Here is a 23,780-nt window from a genome sequence, read left to right as displayed (position 1 = left end):
CCTTGTGTACAGGGCAGCAAAATCACCAACTTTTTAGTGAAATGTCACTGCACGTGAAATGCATCTAAATCAGATTCAGACCTAATTAATAATGCAGATTGAGTCGAGGGAACATCCTCCTGACACAACAGATTTGTAACATATACAGTAGCAGAATTCGTATATGAATGACATAAGGACGAAGTCACAGGACTGGAAAGAAAAACTGTATTATATGAATGGATATTAACTATCATGGAGCTTGCCATAACAAAGTTTAGAGTATTAGTGCATTTCACAGCAGCAAAAGGTCTTCCAGCTAACCTGGCAAATAAAGCATGGATAATTGTGGCAATCATTCCTCAGTTCCCAGCATTCGAGTTCTGCATAGCTCTTTCTGACAGCAAGGATAGTCATGTCAGTGAAAAAAACCTATCAGGCCACACAGTTCAGCAGCAATCATTATTTCCTGCTACAGATTCTGTGCTTTCGGTCAGTGCTTAAGCTCTGGGATTTCAGTGTTCATAGCAGGTATTTCTTTAATCTCATTTATTATTTTTTTTTTGCTATGTTATTAATACTCTATGCAGATTTCTGTGTGTAAACTAGGATGGTCCAGTAAGTGAAGTACAGACCCTGCAGCTGGAAAACAGCATTTGAATCTTATTGTCTCGGGACTTGCTGTGTAGACTTCTGTTAGTTTCCTAAGGAAACAGGAGTAATGTTTGCAAGCTCATATCACACAGATATCTAATTCTGGGGTGTCATTACGAGAAGTACGCAAAAACATTAGCTATGAATTTTGTTCTCTCTAGAGTTGAGAGAACACACATCAGCTGGCAAAAAACCACTGTAAGTTTTTTTTAAGAAGATGCATTATTTAAGAAGTTGTAAAGATTTAAGAATAGTTTCTGCAAACATTAAACACTCACCTTCAGCCAAGATTAGAGTAGCATTGTGTACCCGTTTTGCAATGTGCCTTAATCCATCAGACCCATGGTATACACCAAACATGGCTGCCATGTTAGCCAGAAGAGCCTAGGATTCAAATTAAGTTTAGGACATTATTATTATTATCAAAGATTACTGCATGTTAGCTTAGTGGAAAGTTTCTTTAGCACCCAGGGACAACGACATATCCTCAGCTGATGTTATACTTGGTTACGTGTTGCCTACAAAACTGAAGCTGGGAAAGGCAAAATACTTTTATGAAACTGTAAGCACTGATTATGAATTCAATGCCTGTTGAAATGTGTCAGCAATTAACATGAATTTAAATTCAACTACTGCAGCAAAGACGTTTGAAGACTCTCAAGTAAAGCTAGTCTCACAGGAAACTCATTGTTTAGGATTGGTACAAAAGATTTATGGAATATCTCCTGAATACTAAGTGATTAAGCTCATTTTAGTATTAGTAATCCCTCCTTAAAATCTGGCACAACATTAAGAGCATGAGCAAAGCACTGATAGGAGCAGAAGAAATTAGGAACCTGTCTGGCTGAAGGTCTGTGGAGGCATGCAGAAGATAACTATTTTGTATAATTAATTACCCAATCATGGTATTTTCAAGGTATTTTTCCAAAGGAATTTTCATGGTATTTTTCCAAAGGACTCAAAACAAACACACAAACATCAGGATATTTCAATGTTCTTCATTTTCCTAGTGAAAACGCCCAAAAGTAAAGCTAACTCAAATTACTGTGACGTTAGGACTACAAAGTTATGGTTTAACTTGTTCCTTTCTGCTGCCAAAAATAAAGCATGACAAGTTACCTGTGCTGTGCAGATGTTGCTGGTAGCTTTATCCCTCCTGATGTGCTGCTCTCGTGTTTGCAAAGCAAGTCGGTACACTTCCTTTCCATTTGCATCTCTAAATCGCAAGCAAAAATGTTGCTTCTGTTACTTAAATTACAGCAATTTAAGACACTGGGCTCTACGCATGCTAACCTGAAACTAGTTATCTATCCTGCTCAGCCTGCCTAGGAAGGTGGTTGAGTCACCATCCCTAGAGGTACTTAAGAAACATGTAGGTTTGGCACTTCAGGGCATGCTCTAGTGGCGGAGATTGTAGGTTGTTTGGTTGGACTCGATGATCTCAAAGGTCCTTTACAACCATGAAGATTCTATGATTCTATGATCCTTCATCCCACATTGCAGCAACTACTATAGACAGTTCACAGCTTCATTCCAGACAAATGCAATTCTTTAAGCTTCCTTCCTAAAAATTGAAGGCAACTTTTATTCTCCCCGGTTTCCAAGAAAAAAAGGTGTTCGGTACAACACCACGGTCAGTTGTTATTCATAAAGGCTGCACAAGATGGTCACGATGTGTTTTGTTTTGATTTTCCTTGAAGACACTAACGGTGAAGGGAGCCCTTACCTCGTAACACCCACCATTCTGCCCGGCATCATTCTCACTAGATTTTCCTTGACAGCAAAGAATGCCGCGTGGGGTCCTCCATAGCAGAGCGGCACTCCAAACCTCTGGGAGTTACCCAGGACAACATCGACACCAAATTCTCCAGGAGGCTTCAGAATACAGAGAGCCAGAAGATCGGTTGCGCAGCAGGCGAGAGTCTGAGAACAGAAGTGCATGGAACAGTTAGTCTCCTTTCTGAAGACAGGGTGTTTGCATGGGATCTAAGTTTCAACAAGATACAGCTTCAAACAGTTCCATATCATGTGCACAGAGCTGAGGTGCAATGGTTGTAATGGTTATCAATTGCATGGAGCTGGAGAGTAATGCTTTAGACAGTAGCTCATGGAATACTTAGTTTCTATGACTATAGCTGTTTGATGAATCAGACTGATGAGACCAATAAGATCTACTTTACCCCGTTCTGATGAGCTTTTTCAACAAGTTCAGAGAAGTCTTCCACCTTCCCTTCAGTGTCCGGGTACTGAAATAATACTCCACTGACGTCTTTTCCACTGAAATCCATCTCATGGGGTAATTTGAGCTCAGTAATAATGCCCGTGTAACTGGAAAACACAAAACATACAGAAGACAACATATGCAAACCACTTTCTGCCTGTGAGTGACACTTAATATGATGTTTTCATGGGCTTATATATGACTTTTTTCTTTAACATACAGAGACTTGAACCTGCTTTGCAACACTAAATATTGAGAAAGTTTCATGTCACAATATATAGTACTGAAGAATAATTGCATTTGATGTCATCATCAGAAATCTGCAGCAAAGCAGAGCACAGGATGCATAAGCTACTTGATATCAGCATTTTGCTGCTTTAGTATGTTTAACTTTGAGAACCAAGTCACGTTTTTAGAAGATTGTTACTTTAAACTGTAAGCTTAAATTGGATTTAGCTTTCATTAGAAGTTTTGCTATATAGGGTAATTAATTTCCTAGTTAAAAAAAATGACCAGACTGAACTCAATAACCAAATATATACATTTCCACAAACAACTTAAGGGGAAAATTAAATATTTTCTTTTTATCCGATGTTTGGTCTGCTTTTAAACATCTTTAATTACTTTGCAGTTGTATCTGAATGGAAAAGTAGAAGCAATGCCAAATTTTAACAGATTTCTGCTTCTATTTTGCAAAGAAAGCATAATCCTATATCCTAAAAATATTTGGTACATGGTGAAGAGTCACAGATGAAAAATGATTCAATGTAAGTGAAAAGATATGGTGGAAAATGGAGAAAAATTTTACTTCGCTCTAGTTTGGACCACTGCTATGGTTTGAGGGTGGCATCGGGCATCTACATAGAACTTCCTTCTTTTGTTGTGCCTGTTAAAAACAAAAGGAAAAAAAAGGTTTGCATATCAAGAATATATTGTTTTCCATGGAAATAAAAATAATTTGTTTTCTAAATGTGAGTTTTCTTAAGTTAAAAGGCAGTGGTAGTTTTTGATTATCACAACCAAATTAAGTGTAAGATTGAATGGAGGTTTCTGGTTCATTTAGAATAAAAAAGTTCATTTCAGACACTCAAATGAGACTCATACCTGACAAAAATTAAAACAGACTACGAAACAAACAAGGAACCAACTGAAGAAGCTGCTGGAATGCCTCCACACCCACACACTCTTTTAAAGGAATACAACTGTGGTCTTTAATACAGATTTTCAGTATTGCCCTGGATAACCAAACATGAGCCATCAAAGCAGTAATATGGAGAATAAGACACTTGCTTAGTTTTACCTGGTAAACACGATTTTATGTGAGATTGATGCTTTGAAAAACTGAATTGTTACAACACAGTCTCTGCTGTGTAACCTCCTTCCTGATATACAGTCCTACAGCGACCTTCAATCACCTCTCAGATTTCATTTGGTTTGCACATCCCTTTCAAATGCCCCTATGATACACATCCCTGAAAGTAAATTTGGATATACCAGCAACAGTTTCACTTTTAGATACTTAGGAGTGATGTGCTTCATTGGTTTGTAAAGCTCCTTTTAACCATGATAAAAAAACCAAATAACAGCCTGTCCCTGCTGCTCCCAGGCTCATCACAGGAGATACCAGCCCATCAGAGACCCATCCCCACAAGCACAGAGGAGCAGAGAGGCCCCAAGGCAGACAGGAACTCAAATTAATTAATTAACCCAGACAGACACACTGTCTGGGCACCCCCTGTGGGGGGAGACATCATGGGATGCAAGACAAGAGCATTTGGGGATTGCAAGGGATTATGATGAGATGTTTAGGAGAAAAGGTATCCAGCTAAGTGATTCTGGGAGGAACAAATGCAGGAAAATAGAGGGGTGAGGGTATAAAGAGGGCCAGTCATATATAAATAATTCCCAATTGATGCACTTGCACCCAAATCATAGAATCATAGAATGGTTCAGGTTGGAAGGGACCTTAAAAATCATCTAGTTCCAACCCCCCTGCCCTGGGCAGGGACACCAACCACTAGACCAGGCTGCTCAAAGCCCCATCCAGCCTGGCCTTGAACACTTCCAGGGATGGGGCATCCACAGCTTCCCTGGGCAACCTGTTCCAATGTCTCACCACATCCACAGTAAAGAATTTCTTCCTGATACCCAATCTAAATTACCCTCCTTCAGTTTGACACCATCACCCCTCATCCTATCGTTACACTCCCTGATAAAGAGTCCCTCCCCATCTTTCCTGTAGGCCCCCTTTAGGTACTGGAAGGCCGCTATAAGGTCTCCCCAGAGTGCAGTCTGTCCTCATCTCTTGCTACATTCCTTCCAAACTCCAAAATTCCTTCCTGCTGTGATTTAACCATACATTTAAACATAGTACCTGTGACACAATTGCATGGCTTCTGCGGCAGCTGTCCCTTCATCCAGCAGGGATGCGTTAGCCACATCCATTCCTGTGATATCGCAGACCATAGTCTGGTAGTTTAGCAGGCTCTCCAGCCTGCCCTGGGACACCTCGGGTTGGTAAGGAGTATACTGAGTAACCCTGTAAGAAAAGAATTCTGAGTTTGGGTCTAGGAAAATAAATGTGTAATAGAATTATGCCAATATGTAACTGAGCTATGTCACAGGAAAAATAAATTGTAAAGCATAATTTGCTAAGTTTGTTAACATGAAAGTTTGTTAGAAAACAGTTATTTTTAGATTTCTGTAATTTATTACTCTCCTGGAAGCCTGAGAATATTTTCTCTTCTCGTATTGACTTGGCTTTTTACAGGAGAAGAACTCTATTTCTATATTTCAAAAAGAGAAATTACTTATAAAACAGAGGTGTGAGTGCAGGAGAGGGGAAACAGGTGCTGGGTGTGGGAGAATCGAGCCCAGTCACAGTATGCAAATGAGAATCCTTGTTTCAATCGTATCTAGGTATTGTCGTTATCTTTCAATAATGTTTCTGAAGCCCTTTTATTTGCCAAATCTTCTCACCTCTTACGGGAAGGAAGGCACTCGGCATTTCACAGAATCAAGCTCATAATTATGCAACTTCTTGTGAAATAACAGATTCCATATGTGTCAGTGAAGGGAAGTGAGACTGATGTAAGTTTTATCCACTGTCATTTGGAAAACAAAAGGTAGAGGCAAGGCAAGCAATTCCTTAGAAAAGGCAACAATATAAGGCAAAACCTCCACTATAACAGCACAGAAAAAGAAAGCAGCATGGGCCTGGGGATGAAAGGCAAGAACAGAGACCAGACTTTCCTCTCACTGCTGGAAATTTGCGTACTGGATTCCATGATGGTTCAGGACAGAAATTACACTGGTTTGAACTCAGAGTAGAGGCCAGAAAGAACTGGTAAGTGGAAACACTCATGGCCTCTGTTTTCTAGCAATGGAAGAAAACAGAAGTTTGTTTCTGAGAGGGTGGTAGTAAGCCCTGGACTTTTGAAAAATGCTCCCGGGTGAAGGTATAATCTTTAAAGGGACTGAAGTATTTGGAAGCTCAAGTCAAGTAAAGCCAATAGAAGGTGAGCAACAAAGGTATTTAAAGAAAAAGCTGCAGAATCAGTGGTATAAAGCAAGATGGGAGGAGAAATAAAATAGTAATGCAAGAGAGAAAGTAGGAAAAAAGTCCTGAAGAAGAGAATGGAAGAGCTAGAAAGAAGGACATGCTCAATAAGTGAACTCAGAGGGTAATATATGGTGCTAATATATTTACTGTCTATTTAAATGGCACACCTGCTTATATTTCTCACACACAGTACTCAGTACTGTGACAGAAGGCAACAGCTATATATCAAATTAGATAACTATTGATGATTTTCCCAAACGAATTACTTATCGTCCTATACTTGACTGCACAGTTCACAAGTGAGACCATGTCCTGGGCTGCATGCAACATTGCTCATCTCAGTAGTAATATTTATTTCTTTTCTCCACAGCTGCTAAACCCACCTTTTGGTTTGTCAGATAAACTTTCAATCTGGGAGTATAAAGATTTGTTTTCTCGATGGCCCCCCTACCAACTTTAGGATACCCATGAAGGTTTTAAAAAAAAACCTGGCATCAAAGCAAGAAGTATTTAGGAAGCATGCTTTCATCCAAAAGCTAGGCCACTCACCAAAAGACCTGGCTTATGAAAGTGCAGAACCTTTCATGCTTGGGTTGGGTTTGTTCTAGATTTAGCAACAAAACAGACTATACATTAACTGCAAGATTAACAACTATGGCTTCTTTATAGTAAGGTTTGCCCTTGCTTCCATGCAAAGATTCAGAAAGCCCCACTATTAAGCACTATTCAATGAACTAGTTCTTGATTAGTACTTGCAGGTGTACAGTTAATAACATCTAAGACTAAGCCAAATTTATTTCTTCTTACACAGTAAGTTCTAGCAAAACAGATCACCCTGTATCTTGCTTAGTGATTTTTTTTCTAGACTTTGACTGAATCTCTGGGTAGTTAATGTGTCCCTAATCAACACAATACGTTTATCATGTTATAAATTATGTTGTTGCAGTTTTAGACACCTGCAAGACTAATCTCACACAATGGCAGACCTAGAATCGATTTGGATTTCCAGATATACAGAGTATTCTTTTGGAGATCTGACAATTAATAAGATTAAATTAACTTACTTTAAGAACAGACCGCTGGTAGAATATAAGGCCAACATACATGAGCCAGAGAAAAAAGATAATTCATACACCTGACAACACTGTAAAACTGAGACTAAAGTTCAGTCATGAATACATGTAATTTTTAAATTATCTGACTATTAGGGACTGGACATCACTGTTAAGGCCAAAACTGAAACAAAACAAAAATGAAAACAAAACAGCTGTGTTTAATTTAAATACGAACATATATAAAAACTGCAGTGTAGAAAGACACTAGAGTAAAGCTGTACAACTGGGAGCCATCCAACTGCAAGCAGTTCCATCCAGCCTGTAAAATTCCCAAATGCTGTACTGCATATAGAGCTCCAGGTGCATCACTTGGCACTTTATGCATCTTTGAAGAGCAGTTATAAGGGTGTTCCTAAAACAGTGTCTGACCCACGAGTTTGAGAAAGCAAGATAATCTTACGATAGGCCATTGAGACGTGCCAGTTTCCACTGGAAGCATAAACCCTGCCAATTTGGCATGCTTTGTGCAGCTTTGCTTGTGCGGCTTTCTGCATCCGCTCTACAACAGCAGCATAATGTTTGTATCAGATTTTTGCAAGGTATGCAGTAATTTTCGGAACGCAATGCGTAAGTGCCGAGTGCTACTAGCTAATAAGTTTAATAAGTTATACTACCAATGTTAAAGATTGCAAGTGTCCTTGGTACAGGTACTTTATTCTTACATATTAAACGTCTGGGGGCAAAGCAATCAAGTGAGCTGTACTCTGGAGACGTCTTCATCATGCTCCATTGTATGGTATTAGCGCAACTTTAAAGGCTTTCTTGATTTTCAGGGCCTGATAGGTATTTTTATCCATTTAAGCCCCCAAAATAAATACTACATACACTGTTTTGACGTATATGTTAATAAGAAGCCTATAAGTAAGCTAACTTCTGAAATAAAATATTCTTCATACCTTCAGTTATTCATTTATATTCATGGCAGGGAACAGAATTAATTTGGTATGCTACCCAGGAAAGAGTTCGGCACATTGGGTGTGAAAAAATCTAATGAATATGTTAATGTGGGGTACAGCAGAATAAAGACTATGCGTCCATACCAGCAGACAGGTGGCAGGTATTCATACATTTGAGGGGTCTGTGCTGAAAGTCACATAATTGGTGGTATGCCCCAAAACAAATCCTTCTGCCTGCATTTTGGAGTTGAGATGTTCTAAAGAGAAGGTAAAAAAGCCTGTTTGGAAAAAAACAGGCTAATATTTTTGGTAATGTCAGCTAAGTAGTGTATGGAAAATACTTCTAAGACTTCCACCCCACATTAGCATGGGATCGTTAGTCACAGATTGCTAGGAACAAGGAATTGTTAGCAGCAGCCAATAACCACGACCAAGGAAGTTAAGTATCAAGAATAAGGGACACTCATCCTCTACCTTCTGCGAATAAATCAAATCCCTTACGTAGGAGACTGGAGTTTTAACTGCAGCATTTCAGGTCCACAGCAGAAATTCCCCTGCTTGTTCTCTAACTTTTAAAGAGCTCTTTGGATAATAAGTGACCTGAAAAATATCTACCCCAAGTGTTTTGAAATTGCTTCTTTCACGAATACTGAAGTATTCGTAACGAATGCCAAGCAATGAGAAACTACGAGTCACGTGAGAGAGGCAGAACCGAGCCGACACCATGAACCTGTGCTTGCAGCATTTCCCTGCGAGCCTTGCAGCATTTCCCATTCCACAGCTGCGGCGTGAAGTGTGTTAGCACAGGAAGTGTTACACGCTCAGTAGATGTAAAGAGAGGTTTGATTTCTTGATCAGCTTCTATAAAGCCCGTATAGTTGCTTTTGCATGTGCACACACACACCCTCTCCCCAGCAAACATTTTGGCCTTCACTTCAGCCATCTAGAAGTCCAGCTTTTAGCTATCTAGTCTGACTTTACTGGACACTGCAAAAACAGTTTTCTGGACAGACTCTCCCAGTTGTTTCATTAACACTATACAATTTTTTAGGATTTAAAAATATGCAGTTCATTTTGGTCCACTTACTTTTTAACTTTTGCAAAAAGTGCGTGGGGATAAGGTGAAATAAAACTATGTATAGATTTACTGTATAGATTCCTTGAGTCCAAACCATACAACTTTTTCGTCAGTTCAAAAGTTTGAGATGCAAACAGAGCAGACAAGTTTAATAATACATAGATTTGGAGGTCTACAGATACATCGACTCATTTATGGCAACCCAAAGGACGAAACATATAGGATCTAAGTAACAATGGCTTTTTACACGGACTAAATTGAGTCTGTTTGTTTGTTTGTTTTGGGGTTTTTTTAATATACATCTTTAAGCACTGTTTTTAGTAAAATAAAAATTACCCAGTAATAAAGATGACAGTTACTATTTCAATACAATACCAAAAAAAAGGATGTTACTGACTAGAGATAAGGGAACTTCCAAACAAGAAGAGCCAATGCAGGGTATAAGTGGCATTCAGTCTGTTGGAAAGTGAGACTCCACATTACATTTAGTTTTTCTGTTGCATCATTTCCGAGTTATAGTTCTTTTGAGAAATGCCAATGCTAAATGAGTATTTATATTCAAGCTTTAGAGCCTTTGTCAGGAAAAGTTCATCAAGACACAAAACCCCATTATTATTTAGATTAACACTGTTCATAAATATAAATCGGTACATTAAAATATTTTCCTTTTCTACATTAAAGGAAAAAAAACCACCAACCAAACCAAAAACATTCAAATTCAAGTCTGTCACACAGGCTGTTCTTTTGCTTGTCCCAGAAAACTGAAACATCAGCTGGGAGATGAGAACAAAGGACAACAAAAAAAAGTTTTTATAAATACGTCAACAAAGAGAGAGCCAGGGAGAATCTCCATCCCTTACTGGATGTTGGGGGGAAAGTTGCAACCAAGGATGAGGAGAAGGCTGAGATACTTAATGCCTTCTTTGCCTCCATCTTCAAAAGTCAGACCAGCTATCCCCAGGGTATTCAGCCTCCTGAGCTCGAAGATAAGGATGGAGAGCAGAACAACCCAGCCATAATCCAGGAGGAAGTAGTCAATGATCTGCTTCTGCACCTAGACACACATAAATCCATGGGGCCGGATGGGATTCACCCAGGAGTACTCGGGGAGCTGGTGGAAGAGCTCACCAAGCCTCTCTCCATCATTTATCAACAGTCTCGGTCAACAGCGGAGGTACCAGGTGACTGGAGGGTGGCTAATGTGACGCCCATCTACAAGAAGGGTCGGCAGGAGGATCCGGGAAACTACAGGCCTGTCAGCCTGACCTCGGTACCAGGAAAGATGATGGAGAGGATCATCTTGAGTGAGCTCTCACGGCAAGTGCAGGGCAGCCAAGGGATCAGGGCCAGCCAGCATGGGTTTAGGAAAGGCAGGTCCTGCTTAACCAACCTGATCTCCTTCTATGACCATGTGACCCACCTTCTGGATGCGGGGAAGGCTGTGCACATTATCTGTCTGGACTTTGGTAAGGCCGTTGACACCGTCCCCCACAGCATTCTCCTGGAGAAGCTGGCGAATCATGGCATAGACAAGTGTACTCTTCGCTGGGTTAAAAACTGGCTGGATGGCCGTGCCCAGAGAGTTGTGATTAATGGGGTGAAATCCTCTTGGCGGCCAGTCACCAGTGGTATCCCTCCGGGCTCAGTTTTGGGGCCAGTTTTGTTTAATATCTTTATCAATGATCTGGATGAGGGGAGTGAGTGCACCCTCAGTAAGTTTGCAGATGACACCAAACTAGGTGGGAGTGTTGATCTGCTTGAGGGTGGGAAGGCTCTACAGAGGGACCTGGACAGGCTGGATCGATGGGCCAAGGCCAACGGTATGAGGTTTAATAAGGCCAAGTGCCAGGTCCTGCATTTCGGTCACAACAACCCCAAGCAACGCTACAAGCTTGGGGCAGAGTGGCTGGAAAGCTGCCCGGCAGAAAAGGACCTGGTCATTAACATGAGCCCGCAGTGTGCCCAGGTGGCCAAGAAGGCCAGCAGCATTCTGGCTTGTCTCAGGAATAGCGTGGCCAGCAGGAGTAGGGAAGTGATCGTGCCTCTGTACTCGGCACTGGTGAGGCCTCACCTCGAGTACCGTGTTCAGTTCTGGGCCCCTCTGTACAAGAGGGACATTGAGGTGCTGGAGCGTGTCCAGAGGAGAGCTACCAGGCTGGTGAGGGGTCTGGAGACCAGGTCATACGAGGAGAGGCTGAGGGAGCTGGGCATGTTTAGCTTGGAGAAGAGGAGGCTGAGGGGAGACCTCCTTGCCCTCTACAACTACCTGAAAGGAGGCTGTAGAGAGGGGGGTGTTGGCCTCTTCTCCCAGGTGAATAATGACAGGACCAGAGGAAATGGTCTGAAGCTGCGGCAGGGGAGGTTTAGATTAGATATTAGGAAGAGTTACTTTACTGAAAGAGTGGTCAGGCACTGGAACAGCCTGCCCAGGGAGGTGGTTGAGTCACCATCCCTAGAGGTGTTTAAGAAACATGTAGATTTGGCACTTCAGGGCATGCTCTAGTGGCAGAGGTTGTAGGGGGGGGTTTTGTGTGTGTGTGTATGGTTGGACTTGATGATCTCAAAGGTCCTTTCCAAGCATGAAGATTCTATGATTCTATGAAAGTACAATATTCTCAGCCTCTTCATAAAGGACTTAATCAAGTATTGCTGTCTACCTGTTTTCAGGCACCAGTGAATTATTTCTTCAGACAAGAACATACTTTATGGATACACATTCAAACTCCGAAGGTCTCTGGTTTAAAAAAAAAAAAATCAAAAAAGAAATACCAGAAGAAAAGCCTTTACGATTTTCAAGGCTTCTTACTTCCTCATAAGCAAACCATAATCAGTGTATTGCATAGTATTTAACTACCTCCACCCAAAATTGCATGCACCAATGGAGGGGGGAGGTGGTTTAGATTTAGGCAGAAGCTGGGAAAGAATTACTTTAGTTTAGGAGTTAAGTCTGTGTACTTCCTTAAAGCAAATATTCTTCTTTTAGTTCATAATAAATAGGGGCTGTGAATAGAAGTCATAAAAATCAATGAAAAATTTTGCAGAAAAAGCATCTTCTGAAGTCAAAAGTATTCTTTTTCCTCTCTAGTTTCAGCATGAACAACACAGTTCCTACACTTACACATCAGTATCAAATACATAAAAGCCTTAGTAAAAAAAAACAGCTTTGGGGTATATTTGCCTATGCTGAAACGAACTTTAAACATGTATTTATACATACGCATGTGAAAAGAAAATGTTGTACATTACCATCCTGCATTCTCCAACAAATTCCGTGCAATGGGCTGAGGCACTGAGCAGTTGTAGTAACCCATGCCTATATAGGACCTCCATATCTTGTTCTTGCTTGCAATATTGTATAGAGTTTCAAGGATTTCACTTTCACCTAATTGGAAAGAAATTATGTCAGAAAACTACAGTTACATGTAATGCTAACAGTTTTTAACTAACTGAAATGCCTTGTAGGCCTGTGTAAAAAAAAATGCAACATTGGTGCTGCAAGTATGAACAGTAGCAGACTAAGGTACAAACCAAGAACAGTAAAGATAAAATCATAAACTGGTAAAATATTCTGGGAAAGTTTAAATTCTGCCAAAATTCTGGAAAACACAAAAATTGAATAATAACAGGATTTCAATCATCATGGAAACAGCAGCGAGAGAAACATCTGTAGGAAAACAGCTTATGGAGCCCTTTTTGTGCTAATGCAATACACATTCTGGGTCTCTTGCACGTGCATTAAAATGTGTCTCAGAAGACACCTTTTATTAGCTAAACCTTGCAGAATCAGCACTGGATGAAGCCACAGCCATCCACAACTTGATTTAGTGTTTCTCACACTGCACAAAGTGGGCTCACACCAAGCACCCAGGAACAATTTCTTGGCATTAAATGACATGATTTTCTTGCATTTCCCTTAAATGGTTGATAAAATGGAACAGTTATTTTCATTCAATTTTAGTATGCTTCACCAGTTTATTTAAAAAAAAAAAGTGTGAACATAGTATTTCTTTGCTTAATAAATTCCATTTCAGATTATCTTTTAAAGTAAATCTGGAGAGATTACAGCAGAATGCTTTTGAAGTGTTCAGACGGAAAGCATCCACACTGCCTCCCTCCCTCCCTCCCTCCCTCCCTCCCCCAACTATAGTTTAGTCTTTTGTCTTGCTTCTACGTACTTCTCAGTGTCCTGAAGGCTGTGCAAAAAAATACATTCAGGCAACCTGTTCCTAGCAGCCAACGAATAGGGCTGCCCACCCAACATCTGCCAAAGGGAAAGACTTAATACATACTTTAGTACCTGAGGATGCAGAAAGAGGGTCGGTAGGCCGTCTAAGATTACGCAGAGAGACCGGCCTGCCCAGCCTCACAGACCTGAGTGGAAGTGGACACCAGCCCTCCTACGTGAGGGCAGCAGATCTTTTTTTTTTTTCTCCTTTCCCCCCAAAATCTGACCTTGGAAACTGCTGTACTGGAGCAGTTTCACCAAGTTGTTCTTATTCTGTGCTGAAACTGGAAAAGCAGGCTTTGGAACATAAGGCTACAAATCACCAAAGCAGAATAGCTTGGGCCCTGGAGGTCTCTCAACTTTTTACTCTCCATAAGTTACGAGCAAGAGCGATCAAGTCAAAACAGTTAATGCTCTGGAATCCGGTGGCAAATAATTTTCCAGGTTTTGAATTAATTTCTGCTGCTGCCATAAACAAGGATTTTGTAACTTTAGCTCTGATTTCAAAACTCCTCTCTCCTCTTCCTTTTACTCAAAGTGTTACTAGGGCATTCCATATATAAAGTTTAATTTTTTTAAAAAATCTGGTTTTCAATTAATTTCTTCCACTGCCACATTATACCTTCCACAAAGTTATTTTTTTACTGATCTTCAGTTCTCACTTCAAAGTTCGTTTCTTCTCTGCCTTTACTCAGTGTTACTATTAGATCTAACGTATAAAGATTAATTCCTTGTTTTCAGTAAACTGAAGTTCTTTTAGGAGACTCAAGAGTTTATTATACTTGAACTTAATGTCCAGGGCAAAGTTTCTAAAGCTCAGTGAGTGGCTCCAGTCCCCCATACTCCTCCCACACCGTTTATTCCAGACAGACGCACTTGTTTATTTTAAGTGAGAGTTTTAACACTGTGGAGATCTTCCTCTGCCACTTGCAAACCAAAAGTTTGAGGAAAGATGGTTTGGGTGCGGTTCGAGAGGGAGGGTTGTATTCTTGCAGAATTCAAGCATCAACGATTTTTTGAAAATGGTAATGAATTTGCTCGTTTAACTCCAAATGCAGTTGAAGGCAGAAGTTGGCTATCATTTAACTTGCTCACTAGCCCAATGTCACAGACAAAAATGCCTTAAGAGTGTGATTTCTGCAGTAAACACATACCACAAATACTGTACTACATGCCAGATAGCATTTCCTTTGTTTGCCTGACTGGACGCTTTCTTCTTAGAGAGTCATTTCTCAGCAAATACAGCTAACAACTACCACATGAAGACACCGAACTTACCCTAGAATTCTCTGAAATAATACCAGTTTCCAAAATGATTCAAGGCACAAAGCAAAAAGCCTAGTGAGACTGTAAGCAGCTTCGATAGCAATTAAGCTTAACAGTAGGTCCACGTAACATCTAGAAGAGCAGCACCAATAGGTCCCAACGCTGAATATATTTTTGATTATTACATTTTTATGAGCTATCTGTGAAGACAGTTACACTATCAGTTTTAATCAAGGGGCTGGAATGCTGGAGGGCACACTCCAGCTTCACCCCACTTACCCTGCTGCTGTGGTCATTACCATGGCAGCAGCAGCACTACAGCTCCAACACACATCTCCCATTTGCCCCTCTGGAGAGACCTGGCATGAACGCTCCGTCCCCTGCGCCCCACGCTGCCCTGAAGTAGCTCATCACAGCTCATCTTTAGGAAGGCAGCCCATAAGGAACTGCACTCCTGAGTAACAGAAGTCACTAGTCCCTGATTTATCTGCACAGCCCCGCTTACCTAAGACCGAACATAAGTCCATGTAGATTTACGATGATTTAATTTTCACAAATTCAGTGTTTGCTTTACACTGATACGGCTCTGAATTCAAGTAAAGTAATGTAGACACAGGTGAGGGAAATTAACACATCTGTTGTGGTCCAAAGACTGGAGAGCAAGGGAATGAAACCATTCTTAATTGCATCCCTGCCACTGACGGGGGGAGATGGAGGAGACCCAGCCGGGCTCTTCACAGGGATGCGTGGCAGAAGGGTGAGAGGCAGCGTCACAAGCTGAAACACCAGATGCTCCAGATAAATGCCTTTATCTTGAATTCATTTTATTGCGTGTAGACTATAAATTCTTTAAGAACCTTGTTCAGCAAAAAAAAAAATGCCAGCTAAGTCACTGCAGTTGATCTTTATTCCTCTCATCAACACATTACATAATATGATCAAAAACAGTACCCAGAATAAAGTTCATTGAACTTGCAGCACTGCTATCTTAGAACCGTGGAGAAAATTCACTGAGGCTCCTGGTAGCAGTTCCGTGAGCACACTTCATGACTGCTACACCCATGGGTAGAAAAGGCAAAACATATCACAAAAACACTAAGAAGGAGTCAATTATGGAGAATATAAAATGATAATAATGTTATTTCTGCTGGTGTTTTAGGGGTTTGCACAGCAGATTTGCCTTGAACTTGTGAGATGCCTGTAAAATAATATAGTGGACAAAAAAGAGAGAGACAGACAGAAATCACGGCTGCAGGGGCAGCCTGAGTTATACAACTTTAAACTTACAACACAAAAGGGAGGAGACTATTTGCCTGATATAATACTGCTCACATTATGTCAGGTCTTAAAAAAAGTCTAGCTTCTGAGATCAAGGAAACAAGATCTTCAGAACAGCTGATACAAGAAAAAATGGATGAATTTATTTATCTTCCTTTAGCAATTAATTGTATTTGTTTAAAAAAAAATAAAATAAACCAGATTATATTGAAGCGAAACAGTTCCAGAGCACTGCCAGACATGTATTAATGGACAGCACAAGAAAAGCACCTACTCCAGGTGCTGAGCCCGACTAGCAACTTCCCATGAGACAGGCAGAAAGCCATCTTGTTGCCTGGCCGCCGCCTCCTCCTTTGGCTCAGGCCACCTGCTGTCCCCCAGCCTGCCTGGGCGGCAGAGGCAGCACGAGGATGCTGCGAGCTGCCGAAAACACGCAGGGGCTGAGAGCCAGCAACGTGCCTGCCTTTCTCTCTCCTACCCCCACCGCCTGCTGCCTTCAGAAAGAGGAGCAGCGGCCCCAAAAGCGCCGTGAGGAGCAACTTGTGAGGAGCAAAGCGCCAGCGGTGGTACTGCCGATTCCTGCTCCGCTTGTGGCAGCGCTCTGAGGCACGAGCACTGCCCCTGCTACAGGCACCCAAAGCCTACGGCGTGGGCTCCAGCAGCAGAGAACCTGGAATGACTCAATCGGCTCTAAAAAAAAATGGCTGACATTAGGAGCCAATGATAAACTCATCCAGAATTAATTTTTTAAGCAGCATTTTAAATACAAAATTATAGCTAATGTGGACTCAACTGCATGAGGAGCAGTTAAATTTGAAGTTACAAATAGTGTTTCTTACAATAGGACTGCTTCTGAGCACTATCACTTCTAAAAATGTTCAGGCTGGAGACCCAATTAGTTTTACACAGATTTTATAAATTAACATTTATAAATTCTAAAATTTGAGACTGTAACGGGGAATATTTTGGGGAAAAAAAGTCATGGCAGAGTTTGTAGAGACTTTTTTAATTCAAAGCCTGAACAAAAAACCAGAAATATGTAACATGTACAAATCCTACCCATTAAAGATGGACATACAATAGCAGCCTTGCATTTGATAAATACGACTGATACAGACAGTAGGTTTGCAGGGATAAAAGAAAAGAGGATTACTCTTATATAAGATGATCCGTTCCATTACTTCAAATGGGTCAGTCACTACATAACATGCTGAAGCACCTTCAATACCTAAAGAAAAGCTGATTGTTAAAGTTTACTTACTGTGACAGTGGGAAAAAAGCTCTGTAATACCAGCTGATCACAGTAAAGTACCAAACAGATGTCTAGCCTTGTTGTAAATATCGACTGAACAGAAGTGACAAGTCAAAATAACATTTTCCCTGAACTGTATCTGCAGAAAAAGCTGACTGTAAAAAAGCCCCCCCTTCCAGAATCGGTTGAGGTACAGGACTGCAACTTACTGTTACGGGGTATCAGGCTTTTTGCCGTTTCACCCCTACTGGCTTTCAGTGGCATATTCAGATGGTTTTACAACACTGTCACTAGGCTCATGGCAGCAGGCACTTTTAAAATGGCTTTTTTTTTTTTGGTCAGAAAAAAATCAGGGACTCAGATACTTCTGTCATATTACATACCAAAGGAAGCAACTAATTTTGGAAACCTCCTAGCATAAGCTACATTCCTTCTCCCCTCCACCACCAACCATCACTCTATGTATGAGAAGAAATCTACCAATACAGGAACACTAATAAATATTGAAAAGGCATTTTTAGTGTAGATACACTCGTACCAGCAAAGCTTAGCATTTACCAGAATGGCTTTTTCATTCATAGAAACGTCCAGTTAAGGCTAGAGGCTTTCCCTGGAAATATATTATGTCCTTCAGGGAAGTAATGAAGCTTGATTCTTCCACTGAAGAGCACGGCTGTACTAAAATGTCTAGGAAAGACAACACATGTACAAAAAGATTGTGCTTCTCCTGTAATAACAGGGTTTATTTATGACGAGTGGACTATGCAATACCATTTAAAACAGCTCTTTAATATAAACTGCATCCACAGGAGGATTGTTGGGTTTTTTTCTACTGCTATTGCATACACACAGCCAATTGATTTTCTGTCTTTTAGACTACTTGCTACATTACCAAGGGATCTGTAATGCAAAGCGATCTTCCCTACTGCCACAACTAATAACAATTTGAAGAGATGCATACACATCAAATGTACACACCTGAGACAAGACCTAAGGCTATAAAAGTTAAAAAACCCACCAATATAATTGCAGAGACTTAGGATACTCACCCCGATGTACTATTTATGCTGTGTGCCTGGTATTCTTGGACTGCGTATCTAATTCTAGCTGTAAGCATTGACTTCAGTGAAACTTCAGTGGAAGCTCAACTGCGTTTCCTAATACAAAGGAGTAGCTCGAGCACGGCTGATTTGTCCAGCTGCACTCTAACCTGTGGAGTCACTGTGATTATGTTTTTTAATTGAAGTTATACAGAAAAGTGGAAGTGTATATTTAAACCACCAGGAATTGCTGTATTAGAAATTTCATAAATGCTGAAGTTGAACACCACGTTTTGAATGGCCCTGCCCCGTTCCCTCATTGCATGTGTGAGTTTGGGGGATGGTGGGAGCAAAATCGTCTTCATACAAATAAAAAGAACATGTTTAAAATAGAACACAGTTCTTGTGACACTTTCCCGATTTCGCTATTTCCCTTTAACACAAGGAATATGATGGAGAAATAACATACCATGTTCACATAAGAAATCCCACACTGGTGATTGGAAAGTGTTCTCTCTAATGGTACATTAACGAGGAAGCAAGTTTTACTCAGACTAGTGTCCTGTGTACAAGATGTTCAATGCGAAGTTGCACAACTTCAAGCTGAGGCTTTCCACTTTTCTTTTACAAGCTGTGGAGTTTTCTGCTACCAATGCAATGAAAAACTAGTGACAAAAATCTACACATTAAATTACAGTTCATCACACTGGCTGCAGAAGAAAAAGCAGCGTGCAGAAAATAGTTTTCTGTACCTCATGCAAGCATCTCTTTTGAAAAACTCACTGTTGCATGCTGTGCAATGTGAGACTCTGCATCACAGTCACATTCTTTCAAAGTTTACTCTAAGGGAACAAGAACAGCATAGCAAGTGGAACAAAACGCCAGTGAACTAAATACTCTGTTAGCTAATGAGGCCCTACTGCAGTGAGAACTTGCATGCAATAAAACATAATGCACAGCAATGTGCATTAGAGAGACATTTCAAAACTGCTATGCAAATCAGCATGAGAACACATAAAACTTCATCAAGATTTTGGCTTAGGTTGACATCACCGGTTTAGTTTTCAATAATGTACAATTATTTTAATGCCTAACTGTACTGTATCATTTTTATATGTGTTTTAGTAACGTAAAAATTAGTAAGAGTATCATATACTAAATTAAAAAAAAAAAACAAACAGAAGAAAGGTTTTTAAGAAGTAGTTACTGTTGACAATCTACATTTAACCCCTCTTACAGACCTAAAAAATACAACAATCTAAAAAGTTCTTTTCTCTGAGGGTAAGTGAAAATCACTCATCAGTCAGGGATTACCTTGATTAAAATGAATTAATCATAGGAAAACATGCCATGCAATACTTGCAGCAGTTATACAGACAGAAGATGTGATTAAATTCCACTTTCCTACCCCTCCCCCCACATTTTAATAGGATGGGAAGTTACCAAAAACCAAAACACCACTGTACTAATAAAACATTTCAGAACTAGAAACTTTCAGTCAACGCTGTATCTCCCCTGGCTAGACTCTGTCTTTTCAGGCTTTAGTTTTCCTGACTGTTCATTGTGGTGCTGCCTCTCGCGCGTGATGTCATCTCGGAGCAACCAGATCGAACTGGCCGGGAACCTCACCGGAGCCGCAGGCCTGAAGTTTACACTCAAATTACAGCCCACAGATGAGCAATGAAAAAACAGCCAGCGAGAGGGATCAAGCTTTCTACAAATCAGGCAAAGGATCATGACCATATATAAAGTTAATACTGATGTAATTGACTCCACCATCGGAACGGCCACTGAGCTTTGTTAGTTCCAGTGGAATTGCTTAGCTAGGTGCCTTTTTAAGTGTTTCTTTCACTCACAGTATTTTCAGCATGATGTTCACAGGCACCTACCAAGACCACAGTTACGCGGATAGAAATTTTGTGCTGTGATTGCTAACTTTTAAAAACGTTAACTTCTAAAAGCTCATCAAATCACATCAAGTTTTCTACAGCAATTTGGCTGAACTATTGTCCTGCCACAACTGCTGGCTCACATGTTTTGTATTCCTGCAGTTTAACCGTCTCCCTCGATCAGACGGATTTGAAATGCTAGCCACTAGTCTACTGTGTACCCACTATACGGAGACACGGGGTTTTCCTGTTATTAGAATATGCAGGTTATTATTGGGGTGGTGGTATGACAACAAAGAAATCCTGCAGAAATGTAAGAGCTAACAAAAGACAGCGGCCCATTTGAAGCCACAGTCCCCATTATGGGGATGATTTTTAGCTGCGCTTTTTCCTCCTTACGAGACTCTTGAAACAAAGTGAAGGCACCTTGTCACTTGAGCCCAAAAATGGGTTTTGGGGCAGCCCCGGGCTGCCACACACGTCTTCCTACCGGTTTCCAACACGAGAGCAAGAAACGCAGCAGCCGAACTACTCTACCGAGCGGCTCTGTGAAGACTGAAGTGCCCCTGATGGTACCGCCACGGCTACTGAAGTCTTATCCCGCACTTTACTTCAGCAGGGAGATCTGTTCGTCACACGTTTCAGCGGGGACGCTGGGGGGATGCGGGGGGAGGGCACCCCAAGTCCTGCCCGGGGGTCGCTGGTGGCGGGGGGGATCCGCGGCGGGGCGGGCAGGGCTGAGCCCCGCGGGGATGGTGGAGGGGGGGGATGGGGGACGACCGGGGGCACCCCTGGCCATGCGGTCACTTACAGACGTGGTCTTCCATCCTCAGCGGCCGCCGCAGACGGATGCTGGCCGGGATGGTTTTATCCATCAGCTCCTCGACGCTCTGCAAAGAGGCGACCCGACGCCGTTAGCAGCTCCCCGCCCCGGGGCCGGCGCAGCCCGCACCGGCAGGGGACCAGCCGCCCCGCTCTCCGCCCCAGCCCCGCACGTCGCCGGCACCTACCTGCACCCCGACAGCTCGCAGCATCTCCCGCTTCTCCCGCTCCCGCGGCCCGATGTGCCGCCGGGAGAAGTCATCGTGCCGCGGCAGCAGCTGCTCGATGCACCGCGACGCCTCGCCACCGCCGTTCCACCGCCGCTGGGCGCCCCCCGCCACCGGCCGCAGGTGCCGCGACGCCCCGCGGGCCGCCAGCCGCCCCCACCAGCGCCCGCAGCTCTGCATGTCGCCGCCGTTGTCCCCGCCGCCGCCGCCGGGCAGCCACACTTTGAGAGCAGGGGGGCGGCGCGGCGCGGCCCCCCCACCGCCGGCGCCAATGGGGCCCGGGGGCGGCGCCGCCATCGCCCCGCCTCGCCGCCACCTGCCCGCCCGTTCGTGTCCCCCCGCCCCCCCACCTCGCCGCCGGGCCGCCCTGGGCGACCCTGACCCCGCTCCGCCCGGCCCCGGCTGCCGAGCATCCCCGCGGGCGGGACGGGACCGGCAGGGTCGGGGGGGGTCGGGGCGGCGGCGCTGCCTCCCGGCTCGCCTGGGCAGAGCCTGGTGGTGGTTTTCCTAGGAAACAGGGTTTTTCTCCACAAAAGCCTGGCTCGGGTGGAAAAATAAAAAAGGTTTCTGTGTTTCTGCAGCAGAGCGTGCGTTTGCTTTCAAGTTGCTAGCTTTTGGAGGGATAGTACACGCCACTTTCTATAGCCGTTACCGGTGGGGCTGGAGCGGGGGTTCAACTGCTTTAACTTCTGGCGATGTTAGTCTTGGGGAGCAGAGAAGTTAACTGGAACCCACCTTCCCCTCTGTTTCAGTTCTGCATCTCTGAGATAATACCAGCATAGTTACAAACTTTATTAACAGAACAACGTGTAGCAACATTGAGGACATGTATTTGCATCAACATTTAAACAGAGGGACAATGAAAGAGAAAACCACATTCCCTAGATATACATTGATTTAACCTTAATTGTATCACAGATTTACTGTCTGTATTCTGAATTTAATGAGATAACTAATCACTACTTATGAACGTAAAAATAAATTTACTTTGCACCACAGATCATTGACTCACGCAAGCTCTCTATTTCTGTAGTAAACATGGCATTACTCCTCTGATATAATCTGAATTATCTAAACTACCCCGTTGTGTTGGTAACTTTAACCACTGTGTATTTTTGGAGTAATGACTGAAGTGCCTGGTTTCACTGAACTCAGTTTTAGTTCAGTTTGAAAGCTATGCCTGGGAGGAGGAAGACTGGAGAGATGTGCCACTGAACAAGGCAGTACCATCACAGCGTGCCCACTTCATCTGGAAACCACCACTTCTGGAGTGATTTTTTAAGCCACTCTATGGCTAAAGCTTTCTCCTTCAGAAACTCAGGACAGACTTTACCTTAGCATGGCGTATGTGCCATTACTGTGGCAGGGATACAAGCCTGGCTTAAGTGCTTATCAGTTAGCCAGCTCTCTAGCTGCCTCCGGAAAACTGTATTAAGGCCTTAACAAGCAAAAGAGGAACCTTGAACAAGAGATGCAATAGAAAAGGAAGCTTTGACGTCAAATCAACAAAACCTAGCTAGTCTTGTAGCTTCAAAGAAATCTATCACTTCAAAGTACGTAGCCAAAAAACCCAGCTGTTTTCTGCATGTACATCAGCAGAAGGAAGGCTTCCTGCAAGAGAGGACAGGATTGCAAACCAGTGTCTTGCTATTAAAGCTATCTGAGCAAAGCTCAAAGATGCATATGCCTTGGCCTAATGAGCTGATATCAAACAACTTGCTATGTAGCTGCGAGGGATGTCAGTTTTGTTAGATAAAGCACAAAACTCTGAAGAGGAATGCCCTGTATAATTTAAATTAAAATGACATGGTATATGTACTCTTCTTAACAGTGATATTTTTTAGCTTTATTTGAATGCCACAATAAGAAGGACAAAACTCCTGCAATCTGCCTTGACTCCAGTTGTGATTTAGTTAAAAACTCTTTGCAGTTCTAATACTACAAGGTTTATGGGTGGTGTTGGATTCTTTGTTGATGTTGGTTTTTTGTTTAAGTCATGAGCTATCACAATAAGAAAATTGTGTTGTATTCTTTTAAGATTCACTTCTGTTCCCTCCTATCACCCAAAGCTGAAAGTCTATTCCAGCTGATATGCTTCTGCACCACTGTATCACAGAACACAAAGAATGGGTCAGACTGCAGTGTTACCGGTAACAATACCCTATTTCTAACACTGGCAAATTACAGCTACCTAAGGAGGAATACAAGACTAGGACAAAAAGATGTATTGATACCACTCTGCAATACTTCTACAGTCAGTTAGCATCCTGGGATTT

General features: G+C 42.2%; 1 protein-coding gene across 1 annotated transcript in view; it reads right to left on the bottom strand.

Annotated features, from left to right (window-relative positions):
* The window catches only part of GLDC (glycine decarboxylase), a 45,845-nt gene extending 24,029 nt beyond the window's left edge, over nt 1–21,816 (bottom strand). Inside the window, exons 1-9 of the mRNA XM_063320604.1 lie at nt 21,466–21,816; nt 21,267–21,345; nt 12,752–12,887; nt 5,229–5,393; nt 3,663–3,740; nt 2,814–2,961; nt 2,360–2,556; nt 1,753–1,849; nt 912–1,017 (exon numbers count right to left, since the gene is read on the bottom strand). Of these exons, the coding sequence (XP_063176674.1) occupies nt 912–1,017; nt 1,753–1,849; nt 2,360–2,556; nt 2,814–2,961; nt 3,663–3,740; nt 5,229–5,393; nt 12,752–12,887; nt 21,267–21,345; nt 21,466–21,801 (1,342 nt within the window). The 5' untranslated portion in view covers nt 21,802–21,816. The remainder of the gene's footprint in view (nt 1–911; nt 1,018–1,752; nt 1,850–2,359; nt 2,557–2,813; nt 2,962–3,662; nt 3,741–5,228; nt 5,394–12,751; nt 12,888–21,266; nt 21,346–21,465) is intronic.
* Nucleotides 21,817–23,780: the final 1,964 nt, after the last annotated feature.

This window comes from Chroicocephalus ridibundus, chromosome Z (assembly GCF_963924245.1).
Source record: "Chroicocephalus ridibundus chromosome Z, bChrRid1.1, whole genome shotgun sequence".
Classification (NCBI taxonomy): Eukaryota; Metazoa; Chordata; class Aves; order Charadriiformes; family Laridae; genus Chroicocephalus; species Chroicocephalus ridibundus.
The sequence above is the reverse complement of the archived record's forward strand: the minus strand, read 5'-3'. Positions and strand labels throughout refer to the sequence as shown.